Source organism: Mesocricetus auratus, unplaced genomic scaffold, assembly GCF_017639785.1.
Source record: "Mesocricetus auratus isolate SY011 unplaced genomic scaffold, BCM_Maur_2.0 Super-Scaffold_100007, whole genome shotgun sequence".
Lineage (NCBI taxonomy): Eukaryota > Metazoa > Chordata > Mammalia > Rodentia > Cricetidae > Mesocricetus > Mesocricetus auratus.
The window spans coordinates 74,844,261-74,856,224 of NW_024429191.1; the positions used below are offsets into that span (position 1 = coordinate 74,844,261).

Sequence of the window (11,964 nt, forward strand, 5' to 3'; positions counted from 1 at the left end):
AACCAAGGATACCATGAACTTCTGATCCTCCTGGGATTACAGGTGTTCTCCACCACACCCAGTTTATGCAATGCTTAGGACTGAATCCAGGGTTCATGCATGCTAGGAAAGTACTCTACCAACGGAGCTACATCCCCATTCCCCGAGACTAAAAAACTGAAGAATGTGGGCAAGCAGTGGTGGCTCATGTCTTTAATCCCAGCACTTGAGAGGCAGAGCCAGGTAGATCTCTGTGAGTTCAAGGCCAGCCTGGTCTACAAAGTGAGTTCCAGGACAGCCAGGCCTGCACAGAGAAACCCTGTCTCAAAAAACAAAAACAAAAGATAAAGAAAAAGAAAAGGAAAGGAAGAAACTGAGGAACTGAAGAATGCATGCCCATGTGCTCACACTCACACACACAGGCACACACATGAATGCACTTCATTTATGTATTGCAAGAATTAAGATTATTGCATTACAGACTCCATGTAACCCCTAGAAATAATTCCCAGAGGCCTTAGAAGCATAAATGTATGAGATGCATTTTCCTCAGTGATGGCTACAGAGATGATTCATAGAGGAAAATGAACTGAAAGCCTGAAATTTTTGAGGTTGGAATACAGTTTCACCCTACTGTGTGTTCCTCTTAGCCCAGATTTCTCCTTTGCTATCTCATTTTCACTGCATGTAGAGGGTAGAGATATCACATTTTTGGAATAGACATTTCTAAATTTCCTTTCAAAGTAACTTTTCTTTTTTCTTCTTTTTTTTTTTTTTGCAGGGGGTTTTCTAGATAGTTTTTCTGTATCTCTGTAGCTTTGGAGGCTGTCCTGGAACTTGATCTGTAGACTAAGGTGACCTCAAACTCACAGAGATCCACTTTCCTCTGCCTCCCAAGCGGGATTAAAGGCGTGTGCCACCATCTCCTAGCGCAAAATTATCTTTCTATAATCTTAAGCACTCATGGGGCAGAACAGAACTTGGGTTTTTGGAGACAGGAGGGTTTTGTGTATGTCTCCTTGTGACACGGAGGCTAGGAGATGATTCATCCAGTAAGGGTTCAAATAATAAAATGCCTACCATGCAAACATGAGGGTCTGGGTTCTATCCCCAGCGCGACATACACTCACAATCCAGCCCTGGGGAGGTAGAGACAGGCAGAATCTGCACTGGGCAGAATCAACAAGCTTCAGGTTTCATCAGAGGCTCTGCCCCAAAAACTAAGATGGAGAGCAACTGTAGAAAACACCCAATGTTGACCTCTGGTCTGCACCAGCATGCAGATACAAGTGTATGTATACCCGCACACATGACTACACATAAATAACCTCCCAAAGACACAACAGCAAGGTGGACAGCTTCTAAGAAGGGCATCTAAAGTTGAAAGTAAAATGAGCGATTACTGATCTTGCAGAAACCCTGAGTTTGGTTCCCACTACCCATGCCAGGTGGCTCACAATGACCTGTAATTCCAGCTTCCAGGGACGGGACACTCTCTTCTGGCTTCCTCGGGCACATGCCTTCCCGTACACATAAATCACACACACATAATTATAAAATGAAAACTTTTATGTGTATGGATGTTTTGCCGGTATGTGTGTCTGTACACCACATATGTGCCTGGTGCACATGGAGGCCAGAAGGCATCGGATTCCCTGTAAGTGGAATTACAGACGGCTATGAGGCACTGTGTGGGAGTTGGGAATCAAACCCAGGTCCTCTGCAAGAGCACCCAGTGCCCTTAAGCGCTGAGCTATCTCTCTAACTCCTAAAAATAATTTTTAAAAAATTAGTAAAATAAACGATACAGTAACTTGAGATATCCCTATGCCTGTCTTGTGCTCTGCAGTTTTACTAGGATTGAGTCTTTGGAATTCAAGTCAGGATACAGGCAGCTAAAGTTCTTCCTTAATCTTCAGACCCGCACCCCCCCAGCAGCGTTGGCTATTATATGAATACTTTCTGCACTCAGACTTCTTTTCTGCTTCAGCTCCACCTCCTAATAGTGACTCTCTGATAAGCCTGAATGGGAAGTCCAGGACACCCAGGTAGGATTTGGAAGGCCACTTAGTTCCAAGAAGTAGTGCTAGCTAGCGCGCACCCTGGTGGGAAACGGTGGGATTTCAGGTGTTCTGTTCCGGCCCCGCCCCGGGGACAAAGGCCTTCCAGGCCACCTAGGTACAAGGGTCCAGAAGAAGAGATCTGACTTGAAGCAGAGGAGGTGGCGTACTGAACCGACTTTGAAGGTCTTGGAGGCAGAAAGGGTGAGAGGTGGAGGTACTGAGGACTTGGAAAGGGTTGGACGGAAGAGTAGCGGGAATGTGGGCATGCACACGAGCGTGCGATTCTTGCAGCCGGCGTTAGTGCCTGGAAACTACCACTACAGCCCGGAAGGGCTAGGATTCCAAGGCGGACACTCCTAACTTGGAGAGTCTGCGTTGTCTGCTGACTCTAAGTGCACGGTTAGTGCACACTGCTCTCTGAGCGTGCACACAGTGCTGTTGTCCCGGAGCGTCTGGCATGAATTCTGTCTTGTCTGAGTTCACATGTTATAGGAGGGAGCGTCCTAGGCCCCACCGGTGGCCAGGATTATGGAGAGGTGGCACTGGAAGGACATAATCATCGCCACCTCTTCGCAGATGGCCTCGTCGAGCCCTGAGGCCCCTTGTTCCTGCGACTGCTTTGTCTCTGTGCCCCCTGCCTCAGCCATCCCTGCTGTGATCTTTGCAAAGAACTCAGACCGCCCCCGAGATGAGGTGCAGGAGGTGGTGTTTATACCAGCAGGCACTCATGCCCCTGGGAGCCGGCTTCAGGTGGGTTAGGACTTAAAAGGAGTTGCAAGCTTTAGACCTTCGTTTTCTTGTACCTGGGATGCTGGCAGATGCTGTGGGAAGAGTATGGACTTTAAATCCACCAACCTGGACCTTGAGACTAGTTAGCCTCTGCTAACTAGGTTTACTCATGTGTGATCTGAGAATAAGACCTTAAGGCCTTTATATAAAATGGCCAGAGCAATGCAGGTCCCGGATCTTTTTTTCAGTGAATTCTCCATTTCTTTACCTCCAGTGCACCTACATCGAGGTGGAACAGGTGTTAAAGACTCATGCTGTGATTCTGAGCCGCCCTTCTTGGCTGTGGGGGGCCGAGATGGGAGCCAATGAACATGGTGTCTGCATTGGCAATGAGGCAGTGTGGACCAAGGAGCCTGTTGGGGAGGGGGAAGCCCTGCTGGGTATGGATCTACTCAGGTACAGACCGGCTCTTCATGCCCACCCTCTCCCCCTAACACTCTGGTTTACTGGGCTTGCATCTCTGTTGACCTTGTCCTGTGGCCTCTCTAAGAAGGCTGCAGTAGACCTTCTGTCTTCTTCTTCCTCCTCCTCCTCTTCCTCCTCTTCTTTCTCCTCCTTGCCCCTCTTCTGTCTTTGAATTTTCAAGACAGGGTTTCTCTGTGTAGCATTGGCAGTCCTGGAACTTTCTCTGTAGACCAAGCTGGCCTTGAATGCAGAGATCCTCCTGCCTCTGCCTCCCAAGTGCTGGGATTAAAGGTAAAGGCCACCAAGCCTGATAAAGAACCTCCTTTGGCCCAGAGTGTTTTGTTATTTATTTATTTATTTATTTTTTTGGTTTTTCGAGACAAGGTTTCTCTGTGGCTTTGGAGGCTGTCCTGGAACTCACTCTGTAGACCAGGCTGGCCTCGAACTCACAGAGATCCGCCTGCCTCTGCCTCCCGAGTGCTGGGATTAAAGGCGTGTGCCACAAACGCCCAGCGGCCCAGAGTGGTTTAATTTTTTTTTGTCAGTACTATTTTTGTTAACTGAAACCGTCTATAGAAGTTTATAGAAACTGGCAAAGGTGGGCGGCTCTGACTAGGGAGGAGTCGGACACTTCTTCTTTGGAAACAGTTTTCCAGATCTTTCCATGAACTCTCAGTTCAAAGCTTGGAAACCATGGGCATATGGCTTTTTCATTTTTTTCTTCTTGTTTTTGTTTTGTTTTGTGTTTTGAAACAGCTTCTCATTGTATATCCCAGACTGACCTAGAATTCACTATGTAGACCAGGCTGTCCTTGAACTCAGATCCACCTGCCTCTGCCTCCCAAGTGCTGGGGGTAAAGGTGTTTAGCACCACATGTGGCTGATTTTTCATTTTGCCTGGGTATTTTTGTCTGTTTGGAGATAAGGAGTCACATAGTATGTAGCTGAGTCTGGAGTTGAACGTTTGATCCTCCTGCCTCCACGTCTAGGTAGGGATCACAGGCATGTGTAACACACCATCACTGCTGCTGGGTTTGCTGGGAAAGGTGGGTTTTTCATCAGACCTCTCTGGATCACTCTGTCCTCTGATTTTCCGCCAGGCTGGCTCTGGAGCGGAGCAGTACTGCCCAGGAGGCTGTGCGTGTGATCGCAGGCTTGCTGGAACGCTATGGACAGGGGGGCAGCTGCCGGGAGGAACCCGTTCCATTCTGCTATCATAACACCTTCCTACTGGCTGACCGGACAGAGGCGTGGGTGCTGGAGACAGCAGGGAGGCTGTGGGCTGCTCAGCGGATCCAGGGTAGGAGTCTAGCATAGAGCCTGTCTCCGAGAGGGAACCTAGACCTCCCCAGGTACTGCCCTCCACTTCTGGAGGTTATGACATTTGTTCTCCCTGACATCCCTTGGCCAGCCTGCCCTTTCATCTGGAAAGCCTTCCTGGAACTTCCTCATCGTGTCCATCCCTATGATTTATCTCTGATTGATTTGTCTGTCTCCTCATCACTGTAGGGCCCTTGAGGGCAGGCTGTGTTTGTTAAAGCACCTTTAATCCCAGCACTTGGCAGGTGGATCTCTGTGAGTTCGAGGCCAGCCTGGTCTACAGAGTGAGTTCCAGGACAGGCTCCAAAGCTACACAGAGAAACCCTGTCTTGAAAACAAACAAACAAACAAACAAACAAACAAAAAAACCCAAAGCCCCCCAAGACTCCCCAAAAATGTAATCCAAGCACCTTACCTAGGGCCTGGCATATAGTGAGTGCTCTGTGATAGATGAATAAGTCCCTCTTCTTCCACAGGGGGTGCCCGCAACATTTCTAACCAGCTGAGCATTGGCACCGACATCTCAGCAGAACACCCAGAACTCCGAAGCCATGCCAAGGCCCAGGGTTGGTGGACTGGACAGGGCACCTTTGACTTTGCAGAGGTCTTCTCCCTGACCCAACAGCCTGTACGAATGGAAGCTGCCAAGGCCCGCTTCCGGGCTGGACGTGAGCTGCTGCTTCAGCAACAAGGTCTGTGAGTGGACAAGAGGGTCGTGGCACCCTGGCCTAGAGTCTCTCTCACACTTGCTTGCTGAGTCCCTGCCCCTCCTCCTTTACAGGCCGTATCACAGCAGAGGTGATGATGGACATCCTCAGGAACAAGGAGAGTGGCATCTGCATGGACTCCGGAGGCTTCCGCACCACAGCCAGCATGGTGTCGGTCCTGCCCCAGGATCCCACCAAGCCCTGTGTCCATTTCCTCACTGCCACACCAGACCCATCCAGGTGAGGCTGAAGAGCACATACAGGGCAGGGGACAGGACAGGATAGGACAAGTCCCCTGCTGTTACCTCAGCCCTTCAACCTGTCTCGTTAGGTCTGTATTCAAGCCTTTCATCTTTGAGATGGGGGTGGCCCAGGCCCCCCAGGTACTGTCCCCCACCTTTGGAGCCCAGGACCCTGTTCGGATCCTCCCCCGATTCCAGACTCAGGTGGATCGTCAGCACTTACTCTATCGTGGACACCAGGCAGCCCTGGGGCTGATGGAGGCCGGGCAGGTAACCTTCTGGGACTATGCTGAGGGCAGGTAGGAAATACCTTTACCTTGCTGGTATCTGGAATCGTAAAGGGCCCTGGGCCTCGAAGAGACTGCAGAGCTGGGGGCAGGTGGGCCCTCCAGCTAGTCTCCTGCCTGGTGGAGAGGGTCCACATTCCTTACCTCATCCTTTCCTGGCAGGATCAGGGAAAACAGCTCCGGCAAATGCAGCAGAGCCTGGAGCAGGAAGGCCTGGAGGCTCTCAGAGGACTACTTACTGGTGGACAGACCCCACCTCCCCAGGCGCTGGGCAGCCTCTTCCAGGCCTTTGTGGAGAAGGAGCACCAGGCCTATGCTTAAGCATGCAACAGCTCCTGGTCCACTGGGTGCAGGAGCTCTGAGTCCAGCTGTGAGCTGTGGGGCGGTCCCAACCATCCCTTCACACCACTCATCCAGGCTCTGGGTGGCTGGTAAAGCCGCTGACTTAATAAATATGTTTTATTTCCTTGTTTAGTGAAGTGTATCTCAGGTCTGTTGGGGAGAGCTGAGGCGCCTGTGGTGCCAAGCCATAAACCCTAATTATGGGTGTGATGGGACCTAACTCATGTGTGTTTGCATGAAGACCCAAGGTCATGAGAGCTGTCTGCTATTTGGGGACAATCAGGATCCCAAGGTTTTAGTCCTTAGCTTGGACTGCATGGTAGCATGTCTTTAATCCAATTACTCAGGAGGCAGAGGCAAGTAGATTTCTTTGAGTTCCTGCTAGCCTGGTTTACATAGTAAGTTCCAGGCCAGTCAGGATTACACAGTGAAGCACTGTCTAAAAAAATCAAAACAGGCCGGGCGTTTGTGGTGCACGCCTTTAATCCCAGCACTCGGGAGGCAGAGGCAGGCGGATCTCTGTGAGTTCGAGGCCAGCCTGGTCTACAAAGTGAGTTCCAGGACAGCCTCCAAAGCTACAGAGAAACCCTGTCTCGAAAAACCAAAAAAAAAAAAAAAAAATCAAAATAACACAAAGCTGTCTCACCATGAGACAGCATCTTTTGTGAGGTAGTCCCCACTTCTTGCCCACTTGGGGGCCAGCAAACCAGCTGGGGACCAAGAGAGATGCCAGCCCTTTGGGTCATTCCTGAAAGGTTAAGCTGATTTGGGGACTGTGGTTTTGGTTCCTTTCCTTGACTTAACCCATGTGACACACAAAGCATCCCAAGTGCAAAGATACTTTATTAGGGGGTGGGGCCCCTGCCACAAGTGAGAGGCCTGAGGAGGAGGGCAAGCCGGCAGAGGCTGTGTGCTACTTTGTGCTTCTTTTGGTTGTAGTTTTTGACGTGCTGGGGGCTGTGGCTGCCGGAGCCTCCTTCCTTGCCCGGACAGAGCTTTTTTGGCTTGTGGGAACTGGTTTCTTGGTAGAAGTGGTGGTCCGGGTTGAGGAGGTGGCCTTAGGGACTGACTCCTTCTCAGGCTCTGCAGGGACAACAGGGTTGCTGTCCCCGGCCATGGGCACTGGGGGCAGGAGGGGCAGCTCAGTGAGGGCTGGCAGCTCAGTGAGGACTGGCTGTGTCTCCATCCTTGATGAGTGCTCTGCCAGGGCCGCCTGCTGCCTTCGTCCCTGATGTTGCTGTAGTTCCTGCTCCAAGTCCTTGAAGAACCCTGGGGGAGGAGAGGTGGAGCCCAGGCTCAGCAGGAGAGCCTTGGCCTCAGGGACGGCTCTGATAAACCTACTGGCATCCCTAGTAGACTAAGTGTTGGGTTGGGGCTGGGAAGAGATGCACCCCACATCCTCTGCTGATTCCAGGCAGAGGAGGGTCACTGACATTCAATCATAAGGAGCAGGGGGCCCTGAGGCTGATGGAAAGTGAGCGTGTAACCCCAAGGACTGAGCCATGCTGGGAAGATGTCACCTTCCACTGTCCTTACTGGCCCTCTGGAAACATGAAGGGCCTGGAGTGGAGGAGAACACAGAGCTGGAGAGAGGATCAGGGCAGAGGTAGTGTCAGTGTTGTTCCCCATTTCCTAGGGCAATGCGAACCGGGGAGGCTACAAGCTGTGGAAAATAACCACCTCGCTCTGCACAGAACGGGCCATTCATCTCCGGAAATTCCTCCTCCTCATCTGAGGATTTATCCTCTTCATCTGACGTCCAGCGCTCCAATATAGGCTGCTTATCCAGGTCCAAGAGCAATGGCAGGGCTCCTATCACCATCTTCCTGTTTGGCAGAAGAAACAGAGGTTACCCATGAGGCATCTTTGGTGTAGAACCTGGGAGGACACAGTGACATGTGCGTCAATGCCCACACCTAGGTATGTATGGCTCTGAGACTAGGAGACAGGTCTGGAGTCAGCCCAAAGAGCAAAAGGCTGGCTCCTGGGAGGCGTTGGATATGGGACTTTTGGAAAGGGACAGACTCAGTCTGGGGTCAGAGGGCAAAATAGACACATGAGGGCTGCAGGCTGAGAGTGGCTTCCTGGAGCAGTGGGCAATGCTCATCCAGATGTCTTCACCCCACCTCCAGTCCCCTCACCTGTAGCCATTCTTGTTGGTGCAGGGGTTTCCACACAAGTTGAGGATGAGAAGGCTCTGAGGGAGCTCATCTGTGCGGTAGAAAGAATGAGTGAGGGTCTCATGCCTGCTGTTCCCCTCCAGGGGGGAGAGAGGAGCAAAATCACAAGGAGCATGGAGCCAAGAGGAGGGCGGACACCACATGGGATCCATTCCATGAGCCAGGGCACGGTGTTCCTACCTAGCTTTAGCATTTCTATCAGGTTCTCAGAAAGGTCCAGAAACTGGAGATACTGGAGGTCAAGGAGATTTTCCACCTGCCTGATTTGGTTTCCTGCCAGAGACAGGAAGCTGCAGAGGAAGAGAGAGGGGCAGAGACAAGGCTGAGCTACAGGACTGCTGGAGGAGGGCACCAGGGACCCAAGCTCCCCTGTGTAGGTAGTGACTGACAAGTGGGGACACAAAGCCTTGTGGGGTGAGGAGAGCAGAGCAGAGCTAGACTTCTCATCTGAAAAGAGCCAGGCTTGCAGAGCCCCAGGACAGCTGCAGGGGTATACCCAGTTTCTCGCCACCCACTCCTGACGCCTTTGCTGTCTTGGTGCCACATACCGCAGGGAGGTGATGCATGACAAGTTCTCAATTCTCTGGATCTTATTCTGCGGGAAGAAAACAAGGTGGGGAAGCCAAGTTTAAGATCAGCTGGGTGGGGAAGGCTTTTTAAGGGGACAAAGCCCTAATTTTACCATGACTACTCTCAGCTGTGGCCATTACACTTTGAGAATGATAGTCACTCAACCTGACCGAGGCTGGATGCCACTACCTTGGGGAAGAGGGTTCGTTTTTTCTGGTCAATAGTTAATGTGTGAACTTTGAGCTAGTCCAGTGAGCGGAGCCAAAGGACTGGAGACTCAAAAGAAGGAAGCCAGAGGTGGCCTGTAAACCCAGAAGGAATGATGACTGTATATTAGTTGATTCACAACGTTTGTAAAGAAGTTTAAGGGCGTTGCGCAGTTAGTGGTGCACACCTTTAATTCCAGCACTGGGATTTTTCTGCTTCAGCCTCCTGGGTACTCTAGAGACTGCCATATGCCACTATCCCCAACTGGAATGGTAACTCAAGAGCTTTTTTAGGAGCTCTTGGTGGGGTTGGGATAGGAAATAAGTCTTTTTGTTTGTTTCAAGACAGGGTTTCTCTGTATAGCCTGGCTGTCCTGTCACTTGCTTTATACACCAGACAGGCCTCGAACTCACAGAAATCCGATTGCCTCTACCTTCCAAGTACTGGGATTAAAGGTGTGTACCACCACCGCCAGGCCAGAAATCAGTCTTTCAATTCAGGAGGATTACTGATTCATTTAGGAATGTTCCACTTACCTAAACACGAGAAATGAAAAAGATGAACCGGTCATTGGTTTTCAGGGTAGATAGACTAGGGTCACAGCAGGGAGAAGACAGAAGGCATAGGGGCAAGACCTTACCGACTGCAGGTAGAGGCTGTGAATATTCCGGAGGCCCTCTAAATTTCCAATAGAAGTAATCCCTTCCCGATCCAGGCGGACGGTCTCCAGTTCATCAAGGGAATGAAATCTGGAGGAGGAGAGTGAGCAAAATGGTGCACTAGGGTCCACACCTGTGGGCTCTTAGTGGACGATGGGAGGGAAGAGGGCTGAATGGTTTGTTTGGTTTTTTTTTCGAGACAGGGTTTCTCTGTATTGTTTTGGAGGCTGTCCTGGAACTCGCTGGGTAGACCAGGCTGGCCTCGAACTCACAGAGATCTGCCTGCCTCTGCCTCCCGAGTGCTGGGATTAAAGGCGTGTGCCACCACCACCGGGCTTAGGCTAAATGGTTTTGATGAGATGTCAAGAACAGCTCCTTGACCCGAGGAGTGGTGTCTAGGTCATGAGACTAGCTAGTTTCAGACACACGGTCCTCTGTTGGTGGAAGCTGACGGGGGCCCTCTGGATAACTGGTGGCTGCTCACAGCTCCTGGAGATTCAAAACAAGACAGGCCTTCCTTCATCAGCTTGATGGTGGAGGCAGGGTGGGGATAGATGCAGAAATTCTCTCATAGCTTCTGGAAGAAGCTCCCTCACTCCCATTTTGAGTCCCCCATGGAGGGGAAATCACTTGTTCCATCCATACGTTCCTTACTTCCAGATTAACTGAGTGTCCTCCAGACAAATGACATAGGTCCTTGCCCATCATTATCAGGGAGGCCGGCCAAGTGGATGCCAGAGGCAGGTACAAGAAATGAAAAGTGGGCGCATAGGCCGTGTGCCCACTCCAGAGTGGAGGAATCAGGAGCAACTTCCTAGAGGAGGTGACTGACACCTAGGCAGTGGGAGAAGGATGGGGACAAGACATTCGAGCAGGACAAATAGCACTTGCCCGTGCTGAGCCAGCCTGTCTTGAACTTGGATGTGCCTGTGAATCCTTTGTGTACTGGGAGATGAAGATCCTAAGCCAGTAGGTTTGATATGGGTACCTTTTCTTTTCTTTCTCTTAAAGCCAAGGCTTCATTAGCCCAGGGTGGCCTCAGACTCACTCTGTAGCTGAGGAGGATGGTCTTGAACTTCCGATCTTCCTGCCTCTACCTCTTGGGATTACACCAAGGACAGTTTTATGTGGTGCTTAGCACTCTGTCAAGTGAGCTAATCCCCAGTGGACAGTCTTCGTTTCTAACAAGCTCTCAGGTGACGTCAAGCTGCTCTCACTTCTGAGTAATAAGGGGGCAAGAACTGGGTGTGAGAAATTGCACACTTTTTGGTGTGGCTGGAAATGTTTCGGTTCATGCTGTTTGGATTTTATTGTGGATGTAACAGGTTGCTGAGGAAGTTTCTACCAGGGAGTAATTAGATCTATAATCTATAAAGATCAACTGGGCAACAACAGTGTGGGGAGAATTTCTGAGTTTGCCAGAGCATGCTCTAAGGCAGCTAAGGATGACGCCAAAAAAGGACCATCTTTAAGAAGGAAAAATCATGCAGAGAAACCCTGACTCGAAAAGCCAAAAAAAGACAAAGAAAAAAGAAAAGAAAAAGAAAGGAAAACTCAAAGGGAAGTACTATTGATTGGAGTGTGGAGAGACAAACGAATTACAAAATCACATAGCTCGGCAAACTGAACATCTGTGACGCCTGTGTCTCAGTTTTCTGCCTTTCCCTTTCCTTTTTCCCCACGCACATCTTTTCTGACAGGTCTTCATCCGCAGGGAAGGTCAGGTTCCTCTTGGTGATAAGGGCTTCAGTAATGAGGACTTCCCCTTCCTGTGTCCGGGCAGCACTCTTAGCTGTGAAAAGACGAGCCCCTTTGTCACTTGTCTACATTCTTGGAGAGCTGCCCGGTTGTTCTGTACAGCAACTCACCTTCCTCCTCACCTCCTGGCATGACCTAACTGGAGATGGACGAAGAGGAGCCGAGCTTAGCGGCCGGCTGGGAGGACTGAAACCAGGCTGGAGGGAGACTTAGCAGACAAGGGATGGTTGGTTCCGAGCCAGTTGTTTGGGGTGCGGTGAAAAAGTGGGAATAAACGGGAGTAAAAGGATCTGGAGTTAGAGGAGTGTGGCGTGGCTTTACTGGCCAAACTGAAGGGACTGGGAGGATAAGAAGAACGGTTCTTTGAGGTCTCGCGGCGTTGCTAGGAGACTGGACGCCAGGACCGACGGACCGTAGGAGTGGGGGCGGGACTCTACGTAAGCGAATAGAGGCTCC

At 50.8% G+C, this 11,964-nt stretch overlaps 2 protein-coding genes across 7 annotated transcripts; one reads left to right on the forward strand and one right to left on the reverse strand.

Moving 5' to 3' along the window:
* Positions 1-2,088: 2,088 nt before the first annotated feature.
* On the forward strand, positions 2,089-6,266 carry Scrn2 (secernin 2). 3 transcript variants are annotated; one of them, XM_005075900.4, is made up of 8 exons: positions 2,089-2,243; positions 2,619-2,792; positions 3,046-3,227; positions 4,337-4,536; positions 5,033-5,248; positions 5,338-5,503; positions 5,595-5,775; positions 5,955-6,266. In XM_005075900.4, exons 2-8 carry the CDS (start codon positions 2,619-2,621, stop codon positions 6,111-6,113), a joined length of 1,278 nt encoding a protein of 425 aa, XP_005075957.1. In that variant the 5' UTR covers positions 2,089-2,243; the 3' UTR covers positions 6,114-6,266. The 3 variants fall into 3 exon arrangements, with proteins under 3 accessions (XP_005075957.1, XP_012973039.1, XP_040605516.1); XM_013117585.3 differs by having other exon boundaries at positions 2,112-2,256; XM_040749582.1 differs by lacking the exon at positions 2,089-2,243 and having other exon boundaries at positions 2,274-2,792.
* A 693-nt stretch (positions 6,267-6,959) lies between these two features.
* Positions 6,960-11,866, reverse strand: Lrrc46 (leucine rich repeat containing 46). 4 transcript variants are annotated; one of them, XM_040749590.1, is made up of 8 exons: positions 11,631-11,866; positions 11,437-11,542; positions 9,732-9,840; positions 8,863-8,909; positions 8,495-8,604; positions 8,276-8,345; positions 7,815-7,960; positions 6,960-7,403 (listed from the first exon to the last, which is right to left on the reverse strand). In XM_040749590.1, exons 1-8 carry the CDS (start codon positions 11,638-11,640, stop codon positions 7,048-7,050), a joined length of 954 nt encoding a protein of 317 aa, XP_040605524.1. In that variant the 5' UTR covers positions 11,641-11,866; the 3' UTR covers positions 6,960-7,047. The 4 variants fall into 4 exon arrangements, with proteins under 4 accessions (XP_040605524.1, XP_040605526.1, XP_040605525.1 ...); XM_040749592.1 differs by having other exon boundaries at positions 11,421-11,542; XM_040749591.1 differs by having other exon boundaries at positions 11,421-11,542; positions 11,619-11,866.
* Positions 11,867-11,964: the final 98 nt, after the last annotated feature.